We start from the raw sequence: 21184 nt of genomic DNA on the forward strand, positions 1-21184 counted from the left end.
TGCTTATGTACCTTCTATCTATTATTCTAAAGTGGTTTGCAACACATGAAATAAAACACGAGACAAAACAAACCATAAAGAAAAGAATAAAACAAACCCTGTAAAGGCATCTAACTAATACAACTTAAAACTATCTGAAAACAAATGTATTTAAAAAAATCAAAATGCACCTCTGTGGAGAAAGGCTAGAAAAATAATTGACATTTTAATTTTTCCCCTAAAATCCATCAAATCAAGCTCCACCTAAATATCTGGTTGTACCTGGCTATAGTGGAACGGTCCTGTCACAGAATATGCACATATCCATGTTAGTGCCTGATTAGATGTCTTGGAGCACTGGTATTAACAACCCCTGTCCTTCTGAGCATAAATAGCACGTTGGCATATACCTAATGAAAATCGAGTGCAGTTGCATACCGTGAACATCCTTCAGCAGCAATGCAATAAATTAAGATTTAAAAAAGGAGGGGATGGGGTGCTGCAAGTGTGTAGTAGCAAAATGACAGAGAGGTAGGAAGCAGTTATTGAATAACAGAAGTATTGAGGCATTAATGTTAGAGCACTGGAGTTCGCTTTAACTTTTTTTTTCTTTCACTTTTGATGATCAGTTGCTTTTCTCTAATCAAAGTTTTGCACCTTCCTGTTGTCACCAAAGGATCAGTCCAGACTAATGAGTTATGTGCATCTGCCAGCAGGTGGAGACAGAGAGCTCTAATGAGCTGTGCTATATAGAATGCTGTACACCTGGACTCAGCCAGTATTCTGTATCTCTAACAGGCAGTAGCTCCCTGTGCACCTCTGTGACTGTTTTTCTAGAGGTCTCCTTCATTTCCTTTGGAAGGTTTAGTTGAGTTGGAGGGATGGTAAGCTGAAAAGAGCTTCTTAGGATGGAAACCTGGTGATGCCAGGTTCCTTCCTTTTCCCCCTGCCACTACAGCTTTAGCTTTGTGTAAATTTTCTTGCTGAATTTTCTCCTGCCTCATTTACAAATAAAAAAAAAAAAGGAGAAACAAAATTACAGAATGGCTCTACCCCTGTAATTGGGGAAGTTTTTTCGTTGCATTGCTCAAGTGACTTTGAACTAAACAGACCTGCAGTGTTCAGCCTACTCAGTGAGTAGCATTGTTTATTTTAATTTATGGCTGCTGAACTTATTAAGTGCTGTTCCTTGTGTGGGAGCCGGAGAACAGCATCAGGGCAATACTGTATGTATGTTTGGCCCTCAGAAAGCTCAGTACAACTAAATTTAGATCCCTTATCAGGACCTGGTACACAGCAGGATGAAGAGAAGAATGCAGCAGCGCTTTCATAGCAGCCATATTCTCTCAGTGCTTCGCCGCTTCTGCTGGATAGGGCTATTACTCATGTTTCCTCTCAAACTGGGGTACCAAATGTGTCTTCAATGCCTTTTCCCCCAGTATTTGTGTTTTTGCTGCATCAGGTTTTTATTCTCAGGCGTGCCAAGCCTGTTACTAATGTAATTTCTCCTCAGAAGCTCTCTGAAGAGCATGTAGTTAAAAAGCGCAGATTGGATACATTGAGAGACGTTGGTGAAATGTTCCCTCCATCTTCACATGGGTCAGAATGGGTTTTATCTGTAGCTTTAGACCATTTGGCCTCTCAAGAATTGGGTGAGGAGAAAATTACTGGTACTGAAGGGGATGATCCCATGGCTGCCAGGCTTTTCCAGAAGGAGGAACTGCTCTTTTTAATTACTAAGGGCCTCTTTTATCAAGCCGTGCTAGTGGTCCCCGGAGCGGCAATGCCCACAAAGCCCATTCACTTTGAACGTGCTCTGTCAGCATTGCTGCGCAGCTTGATAAAAGAGGCCCTAAAGCATTTGAAGTGCTTAATGTTTCCTTCCCCACTTCTCAGGGTTCCTCTTTCACTCATCCATCATAGTGAAACAAAAACAAACAAGAGACGGTCTACTGCGGAAGCAGAACAGACAACCAAACAGCAGCAGCGATCCAAGGAAGGACAAACACAGCAAAAGTTTATCCAAATGGCAACTTTAATGGAAACAGGACCCAACCTGGCCAAGTTTCGGAAAAACCTTTGTCAAGGGTCATATAGACACCAAGAAATAACAAACAACATCATCACCAACTACTGCCCAGTAGCACCTATCCCATTAGTAGTCTACTACTAATGGAAGGACTAGTGACCAAACAACTTAACGACTACATAAACAAATTCACTATACTACATGAGTCACAATCAGGATTTCGCCCTCTACACAGCACCGAAACGGTACTACTTACTCTCCTAACTAAATTCAAGCAGGAAATAGCAATAGGTAAAGCATTCTTCTCCTTCAATTTTACATGTCCAGTGCGTTCGACATGGTTAACCAAACATACTGCTAAGAATCCTAGATTACTTTGGAATCAGTGGAAACACTCTCAACTGGATCAAGGGCTTTCTAACCACCAGAACATATCAAGTGAAATCAGCACCAATACATCGTCACCCTGGAAACCAGACTGCGGAGTACCGCAAGGATCACCACTATCACCGATCCTGTTCAACCTCATGATGACTCCACTAGCCAAGGCCTTATCCACCCAAGGCCTTAACCCATTCATCTACGCTGATGACGTTACATTATACATCCCCTACAGACATGATCTGGCAGAAATCACCACTGAAATCAAACTCAGCCTAAGCATCATGAACACATGGGCAAATGCATTCCAATTAAAACTCAATACAGAAAAAACACACTGTCTCATCATCTCATCCCAATACAATACATACAAACCCACAAAAATTAACACCTTAGGTTACACCCTCCCTATCTCAGACAGCCTGAAAACTCTCGGAGTAACAATCAACCGAAACCTCTCACTAGAGACCCAAGCGAAATCCACCATCAAAACTAAAATATGTAATGGACATAACACAACTCTTCCGCTGTACGAACCCCTAATGTGGATGTGCCACATGAACTCTATCTTACCACAACATTACATTGTATTTGTTTACACCGGAGTCTGCAAATGCCTCTCTGGTACTATGTAAGCCACATTGAGCCTGCAAATAGGTGGGAAAATGTGGGATACAAATGAAACAAATAACTTTTTTATCCTCCTCTTCGAAGTACTTTTCCGGAATGGAATCTTAGTTCTGCGAGCTCTTCAGAAATATCTCTTTGAGCCTCTTTCTAAAGCTATTATCATGGACCTTACATTGAAAACTGTGTTTCTGGTGGCATTATCTTCTGCAAGGAGGGTTTCTGAGATTCAGGCATTGTTGTATAGTGATCCTTTTCTGCATTTCTCTGAAGCAGCTGTTTCTATTAGGACAGCTCCCTCCTTTTTTTTTCTAAGATGATATCCTCGTTTCACCTTAGTCTATTGATTTGTCTTCCTTTTGTAGAAAGGATTATGGGTCATAGTACTCTTCTTTAAGATTACTGGATGTTAAGAGAAGTTACTTAGAAATTTCCAATGACTTCAGGTGTTCTGACCACCTTTTTATCCTGTCTTTGGATCCTAAGAAAGGTTTGGCTGCTTCCAAGGCAACTGTTTCTAGATGGCTAAAAGATGTGATCTCCTTAACTCATTTATTATCGGGAAAATCTGTTCCTTTAGACATTGAGGCTCATTCGACTCATGCCCTTTATACTTCTTTGGCTGAGGCCCAAGCAATTTCACTTGAAGAAATTTGTAGATCAGCTACATGATTGTCTTCTTATACATTTTCAAAGCTTTATCATCCAGATGTGGCTGCTAGAGCAGAGTCTTCCCTTGGAGCTAAGATTCTCTATGAGGGACATCACATTCCCTCCCTAAATAAAGGACTGCTTTTCTACATCCCATTACTCTGGACTGATCCTTTGGTAATGAAGAGGAAGAAAAAATTAGTTCTTACCTGATAATTTTCTTTCCTTTAGTCACAAATGATCAGTCCAGAACCCACCCTTGTTTGTTTTTTACTCATTCATGTTTATGATTCATGGGCTTCTTTAGTTCATGGGCACATGTTTGTGCAGTGTTGTTGTTCTACTCTTGTTTAAGTTATATTTGTTAAGGAGGCAGGAGATTTTTGCTTACAAGTCACACTTCCACTACTTAGCTATTTAGCTGTTAGCTATAACTAACCCTTCACTACCCCAAATGCAAAGGTACAGTGGGACACACCACTTGTGGATCTTGTATTTTCTGTCCATTAATAATGTGCTCCAATACCTTTACCAACCCAGTGGACAACAAAACATATGCAATAACACATGATACTAATTGCAGAAGCATATTCGTAGTATATATCTTGATGTGTCCATGTAAGAAACTTTATGTGGGCAAAACCACAAGAACACTTAAGCAAAGACTAAGCGAACATAAGCACAATTTGCTGAATCAAAGAATGGAAGCCCCCCATAGCTATACATCACAAAACACCAACATACATTTACTGACTATCGATGTATAGTGATAGACCAGATAAGATCCACCATTAGAGGTGATTTAATCGCAAGTTACTTCAAATGGAGCAACGCTAGATTTACAGATTACACTCGCTCACCCCCCAAGGTCTAAACAACAGAATAAGTGGAAAGTGTTCCTATAAATGGAGGCAGTACAAGAAAGAACACGGTAAACCAGACGCGTCCCCTTTAAAACTAACAAGAAAGGGGGAACAGCTGATTGGTTCTCACAAATGAGCGTCCTTATTAAAAGCGGATACCCGCCATTTTGCAACGGGTTGTCATTAAAGCACACGGAGAAAGAAGGCACTCAGACCAAAGGTAAAGACTTTACCATAGGTATAGTACGAGTTCCATGACAGCTTTACTCATGAAAAACTCAAATTTTTCTCACGATTCAGGTCTTTCTGAAACCAAAACTTTGCAGGTGCAGCTCCCGACGAAGCAGAAAAGTGAAACGGCAGTGAGGCTATGTTGAGCTCACCGGACAAGTAGAAAGACGCATTCAGTTAAGTGCCTGTTTTAATCACACACACTAACATAAAATTTGTGAAGTGGAAGGAAGAAACATTCTTGAAATATATACAACAAACCAAAAATAATATATAAATAAGATTTAAAGAATGTTATCTGACCAATGAGGAGGTTCGCCCAGCTACTGTGGTAGAAAATAACTCCACAGGCTGAGCTTCTGAGGTCTTTTCCTTCAAAAAAGTACTAGCATGCTATCCTGTAGAAAGGTATAAAATACAAATCTTCACATGCCGCCAGCCTCTCATTTATAGGCGCATAACTTTGGAACTCACTACCCAAAGACCTGAACTCACAAGAAACTACCTACAATTCAGAAACAACCGGGAAAGCACATCTTTTCAAGAAGTCTTTCCCCCCTGGATCTGCCTATTCCCACACCACCATACATCACAAAAAGTTTCAGAAATGGAAAGCAATAATATTAACCTCTCTCACAATATGCTAATATATCAATCTAAGCGTTTGTTGTACTTCTGTATGATGTACTAGACTTCTACAAATCTAAATTTTGTAACCGCCTCTTTAGCAATATGTAAGCCACATTGAACCTGCCACTATGGTGGGATACAAATGCAATAAATAAATAAATACTTGCTGAGTCAGGGTGCAGAGCATTCTCTCTAGCACAGCTCATTAGTGCTGTCTATACCTGCTGTCAGATGGGCATAATCCATTAGTCTGGGACTGACATGTGTGACTAAAGGAAAGAAAATTATCAGGTAAGAACTAATTTTTCGTTTTTTTCATTACAAAAAGGTGACTAATGCTTTATCATACCATGTTACTGCTATTTGAGAGATTCTTACTTGAATAAAAATATATTTTTTAATTTCCCCATTCAGGAAACAGAGGTAGGACTAGGCTGTTCCATTACCAAAAAATATAAACCATTTGAAAATTACTGCTTCTTCAATGAATGTGTGTTTGTCTGATGTTTATTTGTTCAACACAGCCATGGCTCCTCCTTCGCCTACAAGGAGAAATGCCCCAAGTCATAGAAGATGTTTTAGACTATAATGGACCGGATCGCTTGCTTTTTTGAGCTCACATGGAAGCACTATAGACCCTTAGCCATGAGCTTTGTTTGTAGAGCTTTCTAACCCAGAGGAGAAATTGTTTAGAACATTATAAGTTTGAGATTAATATTGTTTAAAGTGGATTTCACAAGGAAATTTCCCAAATTTTTTATATCAACCTTCTTTTCTCTCCCTCTGTTCTCTCCCATCCCTCTCACAGGAAACGCAGGCCAGAGCATTTGCCTGTCAGCTGAATATTTATGCGGCAATGGCAAGTGCATTCCTCTTATGTGGAAGTGTAATTCGGTAGATTGAATTTGGGATGGTTCAGATGAGAAGAACTGCACCGTTGCCCAACAGAGCCTCAGACCAGCCTTGTCCTTCTGGAACATTCCAGTGCAGTGTAGCTGGCTCTACTCAGTGCTTGTCGATGAACTGAGGTGGTAACTCGGCTAAAGACTGCAGGGACGGGTCAGATGAAGAGAACTGTCCTGATCTGTCGTGTGCAAAGATCTTGGTAATTTCTATGGTCTTTTGCTTCCCCCGGAACTTGTTTCGTGCAGATCACAGCAGGGCGGACCTTTACTGTACCTGGTACGTGACACACAAGGACAATCCGGCCATGTCATCCTACAGCTTGATTTGCAGCTGGGCTACAATGATTATGTCAGAGTGTATGATGGCATTGGAGAGAGAAGCGATAGACTGGTGCAGGACACTTTCGTATCACAACAACAAGCACCCTGTGATATAGAGTCCCCACCGGTCAACTCACAGTTTCATATCATGCTAGAGCCAAGAGTACAGGCCACGGATTCAATGCCACTTACCAGGTGAAGGGCTATTGCCTCCGTGGGAGCATCCCTGTTGGCAGCGATGATGAGTGTTTCTCTGACAGGCAAGCACTGTGATGGTTGGTGGCATTGCCCAAACGGGAAAGATGAAGAGAACTGCACAGCCTGTCAGAAGAACTGAATATCCTTGCGAGGGGAACAGTGGACTTTGCTACTCTGCACTCGAGCGATGCAATAATCAAAAAATTGTCCAGACGGGTCCGATGGAAAAGAACTGCTTTCCTGGTCAGCCGGGCAATTTTCACTGCGGGTACCAATCTCTGCATTTTTTGAGACCTGGCGTTGTGATGGTCAAGAAGACTGCCAGGATGGAAGTGATGAGCTTAATTGCTTAGTCATTGTACCCAGAAAAGTAATTACCGCTGCCCTCATTGGGGAGCCTTGTCTGTGGCTTGCTCTTGGTTATAGCCCTGGGATGTGCATTTAAACTCTAATTCACTGAGGACCAGGGAATACAGGTGCCAATCTTGTGCATGGCCTAACTGGCTGTAGTATTTGTACCCTTGTTCTGTTTGTGAGTTATAAAATACACTTATTGAAGCCAAGCTGAGATGGGATACAGAGGTATGAAAGACGTTGCGGAGGTTTAATTGTGTGCCTAATATATATAGGTGCCAGAGGGTGCCTGGTAGGAGTTACTCTATAAAGGAACATAGGCACCTGCTTTCCTGTATACATTATGCACTTATAATTTAGGTATGAGCTCTTACCAACAGCCATAGAACAGGCAACATTCTCTTTCCAGAGATATGCATTGTAACTTGCAGTATTCTGTCAGTTACATGCGCAAATTTGAGTGCCCACCCATGCTCCACCCAGACTCCACCTACCTATAAAATATGCACTAAATAAGATACGTAACTATCAATCGCAGAATTTTTCAGTTCTGCAGTCTCACAAATTATAGCTGGTGTAAAGTGTTCTTTAATAGCAAATATCTTCATTAATATTAATAGGGGCTTCAGCAGTGGAACTTAATGGCTCAAATTCTCTCCCTACATTCCTTTCCCGGGAACTCCATTCACTGGGTAAATCTCTCTTATCTGCACCCTTCTCCTCCACCGCTAACTCTAGACTCTGTTCCTTTATCTTGCTGCACCATATGCCTGGAATAGACTTCCTGAGCCAGTAAATCAAGCTCCACTCTGGCGTCTTCAAATCTAAGCTAAAAGCCACCTTTTTGATTGCTGCTTTTAACTCCTAACCCTTATTCACTTGTTTCAGAACCCTTATTTTATCATCCTGACTTTAATATTCCCACAGAGCTGCGTACGTCTAGTAGCGCTATAGAAATTGATAAGTAGTAATAGTAGTAAAATCATACCGTTAAGCTGAAAACCACAAAATCTTCATTGGGTCCCTTTACTGAATCAACTCTATATCAACTTTTTAATAATTTCATTTAACTAGTGATCTCATAAAGTTAAATCACTTATCTGAAAAAAAGTGTCAGCATGGGGGCTTAGTACTTCCGGACATGACTCATTTTCGCTTGCCTTTATCAAAGAGGGACCCCCGTTTATTAAGAGAAATCCATCCTGCCCACTATGCTGTGCTCTGCTTGCCAAGTGAAGCATGACTCATGTCGGCGTACTGAGCCCCCATGCTGACACCTTTTTCCAGATACGTGATTTAAATTTTATGAGATCACTATGAAATATTAAAAGGTTGACATAGAGTGATTCAGTAAAGGGACCAATGAGAATTTTGGTGGTTTCAGTTTAGCGGTATGATTTTGGAGCCGTTCAGTTCCACTGCTGAAGCCCCTATTAATATTAATTAAGATATCTGCTATAAAAAGAACACTGTACAGCAGCTATAAAAGATATGCACATATACAGAATAGCAGTTAGGCAGAATTTTGTCATTTAGGTGCACACATATACATGCATTCCCAGTATTCTAATGATTTGCATGTGTTAATCAGCATGTAAATGTTGATGTGTACTTTACAGAATACTTTCTTCCTGCATATACTGCTGCAGGGCCTCTGAGGGGGGAACCTCCATGGGGGGGGGCCCGGTGCCGGGGTCTCTCTCTCCTGCTCCCGATGGGACCTGGGTAATCGTGTCCTGACAGGAGCAGGAGAGAGAAAACTCCGGTGCCAGGCCCCCCCTTTCATTGCCTGTCAAGCGGCTGCTGGGCCCTCAGACTGCGCATGCTCGGTTTTGAAACCGAGCATGAGTGACATGAGAGAAAAGCAGCCACAGGGGCAGGCAATGCAGCAGAGGAAAGAGCAGCACTGGAGGAAGACCTCTTTTGCTGGCAGGGCCTTGGGATCCCCGCCAGCTAAGGTATTTGCAGTTTCGGTGAGCGGGTGGGGGGGGGGGGCAGCAGTTGCGATCCTGGGGGGCGGTGGCCCTGCCCCAGGCCTGGCTCAGTCTCTCGGCGGCCCTGTACTACTGTTGCTAGTGTTCTATAAAACAAAGTAATTTATGAGTATTGTGAGAGGAGGACGGAAAGGGGGGTAGACTTAGGAGCAATATAATTACAGGCAGCAAGACACCTTTTGGTTGGAGAGGCCAAACAAACCAACCTGCAGCCCGGTTCCAAAGAACCATGGGATCTTTGAGGGGGAGAAAATGAGTACAGCGTAGTAGGAGGTGTGTCTGGGCAGACAGTATGGCTTCTAAACTTGGGGAGTTTTGCTCATACATAGTACAGAAAAGTATTGCCATACTGGACAGACTGAGGTCCATCAAGCCCAGCATCCTGTTCAACAGTGGCCAATCTAGGACATAAATACCTGGCAAGATCCCAAAACAGTACAATACATTTTATGCTGCTTATTCTGGAAATAAGCAGTGGATTTTTCCCAAATCCATTTTAATAATGGTCTATGGACTTTTCCTTTAGGAATCCAACCAAACCTTTTTTAAACCCCGCTAAGCTAACAGCTTTTACTACATTCTCTGGCCATGAATTCCAGCACTTAATTACACGTTGAGTGAAGAAATATTTTCTCCAATTCATTTTAAATTTACTACTAGTCCTAGTAAACAAGCGATTCACGTCTACCTGTTCCATTCCACTCATTTTATAGACCTCTATCATATCTCCCCTCAGCCGTCTTTTCTCCAAGCTGACCAGCCCTAGACGCTTTAGCCTTTCCTCATAGGGAAGTCATCCCACCCCCATTATCATTTTCGTCGCCCTTCTCAGTACCTTTTCTAATTCCAGAATTGAACATAATATTCAAGGTGTGGTCGCACCATGGAGCGATACAAAGGCATTATAACGTCCTCATTTTTGTTTTCCATTCCTTTCCTAATAATACCTAATAAATTCCTAATACATACAATGGCCTGTTTTGTAATTTAGTAGAGCTGAGGGGGAATTATAAATGTTGCTCAAAATCCACACCAGAAAATAATGATGCTAAGCACTCTTCTATAAAAGGTGCTCCAGGATGAATGCCCTTTATAGAATAGTGCTTCACGCTGATTCCCACACCTAATCTTGAATGCTGGTATTTAAGCCAGCTGAAACCTGGTGTAAATGCCGGCAACCAACTCACGACATTTCGGAGCGTAAATGGTACTATTCTGTAACATTTTATGCAAATTTTTGAAATGCTGTTAACCTGCTCATGCCCCTCCCTACTGGCTACACCACCTTTTGTGTTGCACGCTATGGGATTTAGGTGCCCAGTGTTATAAAATAGCATGTAAGCAGTTGCATGTGCAAATCCAAAGTAGTTCTAATTAACATCAAAAATTGATTATTGCTAATTAATTGATGGTTAATGGCTTAATATAGTAACATAGTAACATAGTAGATGATGGCAGAAAAAGACCTGCACGGTCCATCCAGTGTGCCCAACAAGATAACTCATATGTGCTAATTTTGTGTATACCCTACTTTGATTTGTACCTGTGTTCTTCAGGGCAGACCGTATAAGTCTGCCCAGCACTATCCCCGCCTCCCAACCACCAGCCCCGCCTCCCACCACCTGCTCTGGCACAGACCGTATAAGTCTGCCCAGCACTATCCCTGCCTCCCAACCACCAGTCTCGCTTCCCACCACCGGCTCTGGCACAGACCGTATAACCCAGCACGCACCTTGGATCTGTGCTGAAATTTTGACACCATATATAGAATCCGCCTGCCTGAAGTGCACTGCACCCACTAAAAACAGCTGCAGGGACCGGCATACTTCTGTGATGGAGCTGGGTATGACATTTGAAGCTGGCATAGAGGCTGGCAGAAAAATGTTTAAAAAATTTTTTTGGGGGGTGGGAGGGAGTTGATGACCACTGGGGGAGTAAGGGGAGGTCATCCCCGATTCCCTCCGGTGGTCATCTGGTCAGTTCGGGCACCTTTTCGAGGCTTGGTCGTGAAAAAAAAATGGACCAAGTAAAGTCGGCCGAATGCTCGTCGGGGACGCCCTTCTTTTTTCCATTTTTGGCCGAGGACGACCATCTCTAAATCACGCCTCAGTCCCGCCTTCAGTACGGTGCCGACACGCCCCCGTGAATTTTAGTCGTCCCCGCGACGGAAAGCAGTTGAGGATTCCCAAAATCGGCTTTCCATTATGCCGATTTGGGCGACCCTGAGAGAAGGACGCCCATCTCCCGATTTGTGTTGGAAGATGGGCGTCCTTCTCTTACGAAAATTCACCTGACAGTAAACCAACTGCAAGTTAGACAAATGGAGCCACATCAAACATTTTTAGAAAAATAAGCTGCATCCTCTCCCTCCAACCCCAGCACTACATGGGGCAAACTCAGATCTGGGGCATCAAAATATTTTTAAAAACACAGGGTTATTGTGCGCAGATAGTAAAAGCAATGCAGAATACTTTAATGCGTCATGCAGTAGACCATTGTTCCTACGTTAACCACCGGATTCTGTATAGCGCGCCTAGAAATGCAGCCAAAATCAGTGCGGATTGTATAACAATGCGTGTAATTTAACAAGCTCTACAAGCTAATGTGTGCTGATAACAGCACTTAACAAACAATACTGAGAACTAATTGGCACTGATTAGAATTTAGGTGCACAACTCGCTAAGCGTATTCTGTAATGATGTGCGCCGAACTTCTAGCGCACGCAGACAAAAAGGGGCGTGGTTATGGGCAGGGAAATAGGCATTTTCTGGGCATTCCAAAATTTAAGTGTCTAGTTATAGAATATGGCCCAGTGCTCCTAAATCTACGCACCAAAATGTACACTATATTTTTATTCTTGCAAATGGAGACACGTAGATTTAGGTGCTGAAATATCAACTGAGTGTATTCTATAATTAGGCACTGATTATAGAATATGCAAATCAGTGCTGATTTTTTTAAGCGTCATATATAGAATCTCCCCTTAAGTATGCATTAGTGCTCAATGCAGCTTACGGAAAGTGCCCTATAGTTTGTCCCTGACACTAAAATTGATTATTGTTAATTAATTGATGGCTAAATGCTCGTTAACTAATTTAGTTGTGGGCACATTTTGGATCCGTGCTGAAATTTCAGCGCCATATATAGAATCCGGAGTGAGTGCATAACTCTATATCCAAAATTTCACTAAAGTTCTAAATTTAGGGTTAAAAATAGTGGGTGGCACCAAGTTCCGATTTAGGGCAGGGGAAAAATAGGAGCTTATCACTGATTTTATTTATTTATTTATTTGGTACACTTGTATCCCACATTTTCCCAGCTTGTGCGGGCTCAATGTGGCTAACAAAGTTACAAGAAAATTGCATAATACAGCAGGTTATAATAGTTATATAAAAATTAACTCATACAGTAACGGAAGCTGCTAATTAAGAGAATACGGATGGGAAAACAGGAGCAACAAAAGGGAAGCGGACATAAGGCAAAAAGCGGGAAATCAAACAAAACGGAAATAAGGGTTTAAATAGTATTGTGAGCTGTGGATTAGGCTTTACTAAACAATATGTTTTTAGTAATTTTTTAAATGTTGGTTGGCCCGTTGTCTCTTTCATTAGTCTCGGCAAAGCATTCCAGGATTGCGGGCTGTTGTACGAAAAGGAAGAAGCGTAGATTGACTTGTACTTTAGAGTCCTGCAGGAAGGATAGTGCAGAATAAGATAAGTACGAGATGACACCGATGAATTTCTGGGTGGTAAATCTATCAAATCACACATGTAGACTGGTGCTTCTCCGTAAATGATCTTATGTGTTAAGGCGCAGATTTTGAATTCAGTACGGTCTTAGGCTTATAAATTAGGCTTATAAATCTAGGCAAAAGAATGGCTGACTTAAATTTATACTAGAAGTCTTCCATGCTCGTGTACTTGTGCTTTTTTCGGGATCTTACCAGGTATTTTGTGACCTGGATCGGCCAGTGTTGGAAACAGGATGCTGGGCTTGATGGGCCTTTGGTCTGTCCCAGTGTGGCAATACTTATGTAGTTATGCTCTTCCTCTGTGATGTATCTGTTCTTTCTTTATGTCTCTGAACACTTTACTGCAGAGCGTTCGAGACCCAGATGACGCGGCTTGAGGCTGACTTTGTGCGTCGTGAAGCACCCCCATCGTATGGACAGCTGATTGCACAGGGTCTGATACCGCCAGTGGAAGACTTTCCAGTTTACAATGCATCACAGGTAAATGAAATTGATACCTTTTAAATGTGGGGTATATTAGACTGCCACCCAAATGTAATAAGATGTGTCAAAATCATCAAATTACACATCTGAACAGAAAACAGTTGCACTGAGGTAGAACTATATGTATGACCTAGGAAAGATGATCTGAACGGAAAATTTGCTGAGACTGAAAATTGGCCTCTGCCGTGGTCATAGGCGCCCGGTATAAGAGGCTTGGACAGGCTAAGCCTCCCCTGCTGTGCTCTGAGGGGTTTAAATTGTTGATTTACTTCCATCCTCATAGCAGGAGCTGCAGTGAAAGCCCTCTAGCCTTGTGTAACCAATTGTAGAAATTGGTTTATGGTTTGTTTACCTACACAAAAAGGCACACAACTGCTTACAAAACAGTAGATAAAAAACAACAAAGCAGTGGAATCAAATGCATTTATTGGAACAATACCCGACGTGGCCACGTTTCGCCCTCAGGCTGCGTCAGGGGTATAAACTATAAAAACAAAAAGGCAATTATTTAAAAAAAGAGATTCAACATATATAAAACAATCCTTTAAGATGTTCTGATAAAAAATTTTATGTGATGTATGATTTTAATTATAAATATTTGTTTTACAGATGATATCATGTATGTCTATACATATATTTTTTTAGAACTCTTAAAGGATTGTTTTATATATGTTGAATCTCTTTTTTTAAATAATTGCCTTTTATTAGTTGAATCATGCTTATGACATTGTTAATATGTATGGTTATACATGTTTTTATACTTGTGTTTTGTTTTTTAGTTTATACCCCTGACGCAGCCTGAGGGCGAAACGTGGCCACGTCGGGTATTGTTCCAATAAATGCATTTGATTCCACTGCTTTGTTGTTTTTATCTAATGGTTTGTTTACCTTACTGCTGGGAGAGCAGGGGGAGGGGGGGTTGGCTGGGTTGCCAGGGAGATATTTAAGGAGGATGACTTCCTGACCTGCACTGAGAACAGATAGCAGCAGAATCGGACAACCAGACAACAAAGGTAGAAAAGATCATTTTATTTTCATTATAGTGTTTGGAATATGTCCACTTTGAGAATCAGGTGCTCAACATTAAAAGTTTATACTTATTTACTTATTTATGGCATATTATCCCACATTAAACATGAATTAGGGTTTTTGTGGCTCTACACGTATCATGATATTATCCCTTGTTTCATATTGTTGACGGTCTGCATTTTCCGTATGGGTGGTATATTGGTGTATTAGGTTCTGCCCAGTGTAATATTTATGGTACAGTAAGGTTCTGAGTGTGTTTTGCAGTTGAGCAATTGTGCTTAGAATATGCTTTGAGCAACCACTTTATTCTTTGACATATGATACATATCTAATATCTAAATTTAATAAAAGGTATTGTGATTAATTTATTTTTATTTATTTTTTTTCTGTGTGTTATCAGACAATTATGGATATAAGCTCCATCCCTGGCTCCACCCCTAACCCCGCCCCCTTTAGCCTCCCCAAACAGTTGGGCCACCAACCGCCTATGGCCGTGGTATCTACTACTATAAATCACTTATAGTGCTACCAGTCGTACGTAGCGCTTTACAATATGAACATATCAAAGGTCTTTTTCTCCCATTGAAACACAGATTTCAGACATAAAGTTCTGTTTCAGTGTAACTGTTTTCAGTTCAGGTGTGTATAGTCTGATGGCTTACTAGACTTCCCTCCAGAAAGTTACTACATAAAAAAATACAACATTGTTGTTTTTTTTTCTTTTGTTACTGCTATGAGAACTGAAAAAAAATGCCATTGCTGTGAAATATATCTTCTAGAAGAGGTAGAGAATATGGAGACAGATTTATGACGTAAAAGACAGTGCTGTTGTGTCACAAAATGCATCTGTTTTACAACAGAAATAACACGAATAAAAGAATTTTGCAGTTGCTTGTTTGAAAAGCAGCAGAATTATGCAAGGCCTTTTTCAAATATAATACAGGTCAAATGGCTAATTTAGCGAATATGCAGTTAAAATTAGATATCATTATGAAAATCTTTGGTGACCTCAGCGGTGCTCATTGCTAATACACAGAGATAGCAACGTAGCTAGCACCCACCTCTTCATCGGCTCACCCGATTAACATATGTTTATGCTTTTCACTAATTTTTATTCTTGTACGAGAATCAATAATAAGTACTCATCTTTTTGTACGTCAGACCAAGGGGTTTTAATCTTCGACACGCATGTTTCGGCCAGAGATGAGCTGTCTTAAGGACAATCCCCTACAGCAGTGCCGTAGCGAGGGCGGCTGGCACCCGGGGTGGGTCGCCGCCGCACGCCCCCCCTCCAGCGCGCACCCTCCCCCCCCCGCCAGAACGCATTGTAGCTTACTTTGGCAGCGAGGGGCGGGCAGGAGGGCCGATCCGCCCCCGAGCCTACGTCGCTGGGAGCTGCGTCGGCTCCATTGGTTCCTTGCTCTCTCTGCCCCGGAACAGGAAGTAACCTGTTCCGGGGCAGAGGGAGCAAGGACCCAACGGAGATGACACCCACCCCCAGCGGTGTGCATCCGCCCCACCGCCCCCCTCTTCCTGCGCCACTGCCCTACAGAGAAAGAAAGAAAGAAATATCATATATCTAGGGCCACTACGTAAGAGTCATATCTTTTTATTCTCATGCAGTTACCCATTGACTTTTCAACATTTTCTCTTACCCTGAACATAAATCTCGTAAACCCATAACACTCAGGCACCTCTAGTGGATCACTGGTTGCAACATCAACATACTGTAGAAGATATTAGATGGAGAATAGTGGAATATGTATAGACTAGCCGTTAAGCCCGTTAAAACGGGCAAGTATTGGTATGCTCTATTTTGATGTATAACTCCCTCCCTCCCTCCCCGGCTCCCCGCCCTTCCTCCTTCCCTCCCTCCCAGCTCCAAGGCCCGATTCCCTCCCAGCTCCATGGGCCCCCCCCCCGTCCCTCCCAGCCAGCTGCAAGGCCCCCCTCTGTACATCCCTCCCAGCTCCAAGGCCCCCCTACTTCTGACCTCCTATGTCCAGCATCCTCCCTCCTTCCCTGCCAGCTTCAAGGCCCCCAGTCTTTCCCTCCCTCCCTAGCTCCAAGGCCCCATTCCCTCCCCTCCCAGCTCCAAGGCCCTCCGTCCCTCCCCTCCCTCGCCGCTCCAAGGCCCCCTCCTCCTTCTGAGCATTTATCCTGCCTTCCCCTCCCCCCCCGAGGTCGCTGTTGTCGCCGCTACCGCTCCCCCCCCCGAGGCGCCACCGGCCCCTCCCTCCCAGCTCCAAGGCCCGATTCCCTCCCAGCTCCAAGGGCCCCCCTCCATCCCTCCCAGCCAGCTGCAAGGCCCCCCTCTGTACATCCCTCCCAGCTCCAAGGCCCCCCTACTTCTGACCTCCCATGTCCAGCATCCTCCCTCCTTCCCTGCCAGCTTCAAGGCCCCCAGTCTCTCCCTCCCTCCTAGCTCCAAGGCCCCATTCCCTCCCCTCCCAGCTCCAAGGCCCCCCGTCCGAGCCAGCTCCAAGGCCCCCCTCCGTCCCTCCCCTCCCTCGCAGCTCCAAGGCCCCCCTCCTCCTTCTGAGCATTTCTCCTGCCTTCCCCTCCCCCCCCCGAGGTCGCTGTTGTCGCCGCTACCGCTCCCCCCCCCGAGGTTGCCACCGGCCCCTCCCTCCCAGCTCCAAGGCCCGATTCCCTCCCAGCTCCAAGGGCCCCCCCTCCATCCCTCCCAGCCAGCTGCAAGGCCCCCCTCTGTACATCCCTCCCAGCTCCAAGGCCCCCCTACTTCTGACCTCCCATGTCCAGCATCCTCCCTCCTTCTCTGCCAGCTTCAAGGCCCCCAGTCTCTCCCTCCCTCCTAGCTCCAAGGCCCCATTCCCTCCCCTCCCAGCTCCAAGGCCCCCCCGTCCAAGCCAGCTCCAAGGCCCCCTCCGTCCCTCCCTTCCCCTCCCTCGCAGCTCCAAGGCCCCCCTCCTCCTTCTGAGCATTTCTCCTGCCTTCCCCTCCCCCCCCCCCGAGGTCGCTGTTGTCGCCGCTACCGCTCCCCCCCCCCCCGAGGTCGCCACTGGCCCCTCCCTCCCAGCTCCAAGGCCCGATTCCCTCCCAGCTCCAAGGGCACCCCCCTCCATCCCTCCCAGCCAGCTGCAAGGCCCCCCCTCCTCCTTCTGAGCATTTCTCCTGCCTTCCCCTCCCCCCCGAGGTCGCTGCTATCGCCCCTCCCCCCCCCGAGGTCGCCGCTACCGTTCCCCCCCCCCCCCCGAGATCGCCACCGGCCCCCTCCACCCGGGCCCTCTGTTCTACATTTAACTTACAGCGCCGAAACCGCAGGCAGATCAGCTCCGTCGGCCTTCCTTCTCTGCCTGTGTCCCGCCCTCGTGTGACGTAACGTCAGCGAGGGCGGGGCACACAGGCTGGGAAGGAAGGCCGACGGGAGCTGATCTGCCTGCGGTTTCGGCGCTGTAAGTTAAATGTAGAAGAGAGGGCCTGGCCTGGTGGAGGGGGTTGGCTGCGACCTTGGGGGGGGGGACGGCAGCGGCGACCTGCAGGGGGGGAGCGGCAGCGGCGACCTCCGGGGGGGGGGGTAGCGGTACCATTAGCGGCAGCGTCGACGGTCCGTGTGGCAGTGACTGCACTCCTCCTCAGCGCAGAGTTTCCCTCTCTGTTCCGTCATCACGTCTTGACGTGGGGGCGGGACAGAGAGGGAAGTCTCTACTGCGCATTTGCAGGTGAGTCGGTCACTTGCCATTTATAGGTTTGATGGGTAAGAAAGGAGGTTCAGTAGGTAGATTATGAATAACAGAGAACATTGGTGTGTGTATATATATATAATATATATATATATATATATATATACACGTTGCAAACGGTGACACCAGCTGGCTTAAACGCAGGGCTGGAGTGGGCGTCGCTGATTTAAATGAGCTAGCTGTGACATAATATCAGTTACCCTGTGGGAGCCAGGGGGAGGGATCATGATGTCATGATTAAGTAAGTGGATAAAAGCAGATTGAGGAAATGCGGCCACCATCTTTGCAGGGGGTTTTCCCAGTGGTTGAGCTGGCACTAATGACGACTTAGGGTAAGAGAAAATGTTTAAAATTCAATGGGTCACTGCATGAGAATAAAAAGATATGACTCTTACGTAGTGAGCCCTAGATATATGAGATTTCTTTCTTTCTCTGTACGGGATTGTCCTTAAGACAGCTCATATCTGGCCGAAACATGCGTGTTGGAGATTAAAACCCCTTGGTCTGACATACAAAGAGATGAGTACTTATTATTGATTCTCGTATAAGAATAAAAATTAGTGAAAAGCATAAACATATGTTAATCGGGTGAGCCGATGAAGAGGTGGGTGCTAGCTACATTGCTATCTCTATGTATTACTCATACATAAAGCAAGTAAAACTCTCTCAAAGTACGATTATTATTTTAAAGGAGGAAAAGACTTCAGATGCTCCACATTCACTTGTGAATGATGTATTCAGTGTGAATGCTTAGCTGTCTGGTATCCACAACTGAAGATTAATATGTCTTTGTGTGAATATCCTGCAAGCTTCCTCATGAGCCAAAAACCTCTGTGTACTTCCACCCTTATCTGTATTAAGGGTCTACTATAACACTTACTCCTGTTGGTTTTAGGGATTTTCAGTAACATACTTTTAAGGTTACAACAGGTGGGAACACTCTACAGAGAGCCCCTGTTTCGCTACAGTGCTTCATAAGGAGCTGGACCCTCGGCCACTGAAAGTACCTTGGGAAGCGAGGGTCCAGCTCCTTACGAAGCACTGTAGCGAAACAGGGGTTTTCTGTAGAGTGTTCCCACCAGATAAAGCCATAGTGAAGATGAGATACCTGTTGTAACCTTAAAAGTATGTTACTGAAAATCCCTAACAACCAACAGGAGTAAATGTTATAGTAGACCCTTAATACAGATAAGGGTGGAAGTACACGGAGGTTTTTGGCTCATGAGGAAGCTTGTAGGATATTCACACAAAGACATATTTCTTCAATTGTGGATAGCAGGCAGCTAAGCATTCACACTGAATACATCATTCTCATAAGTGAATGTGGAGCATCTGAAGTCTTTTCCTCCTTCAAATAATAATTGTAATTTGAGAGAGTTTTACTTGCTATTTGTATGAGTAGAATTATTTCGGCAGCAAGTACCAGTTGTTGTTTAAATTTATATCTATGTATTAGCAAGTGAGCACCACTGAGGTCACCAAAGAATTTCATAGTGATATCTAAATGGATCTGTAGCACTTGTGATTACAAATTTTGGATATCTATAAGTTGATTTATTGGGTACGACTATTTTAGGTCTTTTTCAAAAGCAGGAAATGTTTTCAATGAGCAGCTCCAGAGGAATCACTGTGAGTGTGAGCAACTAATCCTTTTTTCTATTTTTTTTTTTTTTGTCAGGCATCTGTCCTGCAGAATATCCGTACAGTTATGAGAAGACAAATGAGACTCCACACTTCAAGGAGAAGTTCGTCCAGGAGGCGTTTGGGTAGGCTGTGGAACAGACTATTCCACCGGCCCCGAGTAAGAGGGCAGATCCCACTCTTAACCCGTCGCACACGTCCCACACAGCGCTGAGCGAGGGCGTTTTCAGTCGGACTGAAGGGAACGCCCCGAGTCCTCTGGCCACTCCTGAAGGACTCGAGGTGGATGCTAGCAGTCATGTTGGGATGCTGCAGGACGTTGCCGGTAGCATTCTGCACGTGGACTGCTGTGTCGCAGAGCCATTGCCTTCCTCCAGTGACTCCTCTGTCCCTTGCACAGACGCTTACACAGAGCCTGACACAGGATGGTGTAACACGTCTTCAGGTTCCGAAGAGGCCCCCAGCAGTAAATGTAACACAGAATCAGGGAAAACTGAAAGTGCCACAGAAGCTGTTCGGGAGGAGCCGGTCTCAAGGAGGACTGCTTTGGAGAGCAGCCATTTAAACGGCGGCTGTCAAAGGATCAAAGAACCTCCAAGACTGCCTTTGAAAAAACCGGGGTCTGCCTTCTCCGACAGCCTAATGAACGCCCAGGCTCGTGTGCCTGAATGTCATTCATGCTGTGCCCCTTCCTGTCCGGAAGAGCCTTTGGGAGTCCACTCCGTTTGTCACTGTTCTGTTCAAGTGCCAGTGCCCAGTCCTCTACCCCTCTCTGAAATCAACACCAGTGATGACGAATCCTTACTTGTTTGCTAACAGGACGCTCTGTTCATTTACTGGGTCTCTAGATTTTTGTATTTTTGAAATTTTACAATATAGTCTTCATTTGCAGCATATATTTTTATACGGTACTGCATTTCATTCATAACTGTTTGCCTTATAGTTTAAGCCATGAAGGAGCCGGCCAGGAATTCACATGGCTATGGAAGGGAGAGAGATAAATACATCTGAACGGATATAAGAGCTGTGTGCTGAAATTCATTATGAATCACAATTCAGAACTGTAACTTTCCAGACTATGTTTTCTGCTCTAAACTCTCAATAAAAACATGGGAAGAAATACCTGCATCTGTCCTTTGCATGGAATACTTAGAAATTGCACTAACATAGTTAAGCACTCCAGAAAGTTACTCCACTGTAAATTCTGGTGATAGAAATCACATAGGGGTCATAAGTCTGTCCCAGTATGGCAACACTTGCCATACTCGGACAGACCAAAGGTGCATCAAGCCCAGCATCCTGTTTCCAACAGTGGCCAATCCAGGTCACAAATACCTGGCAAGATCCCTCCCAAAAAGTACAAAATATTTTATACTGCTTATCCCAGAAATAGTGGATTTTCCCCAAGTCCAT

General features: G+C 44.3%; 1 protein-coding gene across 1 annotated transcript in view; it reads left to right on the top strand.

Moving 5' to 3' along the window:
* Positions 1–20587, top strand: part of LRP3 (LDL receptor related protein 3) — a 59125-nt gene extending 38538 nt beyond the window's left edge. The window contains 13 exon segments of the mRNA XM_030205056.1: positions 6200–6333; positions 6335–6592; positions 6595–6736; positions 6739–6881; positions 6883–6951; positions 6953–7081; positions 7083–7100; positions 7102–7206; positions 7208–7264; positions 7266–7291; positions 13262–13394; positions 19809–19956; positions 19959–20587. Of these exon segments, the coding sequence (XP_030060916.1) occupies positions 6200–6333; positions 6335–6592; positions 6595–6736; positions 6739–6881; positions 6883–6951; positions 6953–7081; positions 7083–7100; positions 7102–7206; positions 7208–7264; positions 7266–7291; positions 13262–13394; positions 19809–19956; positions 19959–20587 (1991 nt within the window).
* Positions 20588–21184: the final 597 nt, after the last annotated feature.

This window comes from Microcaecilia unicolor, chromosome 5 (assembly GCF_901765095.1).
Source record: "Microcaecilia unicolor chromosome 5, aMicUni1.1, whole genome shotgun sequence".
NCBI classification, from domain to species: domain Eukaryota; kingdom Metazoa; phylum Chordata; class Amphibia; order Gymnophiona; family Siphonopidae; genus Microcaecilia; species Microcaecilia unicolor.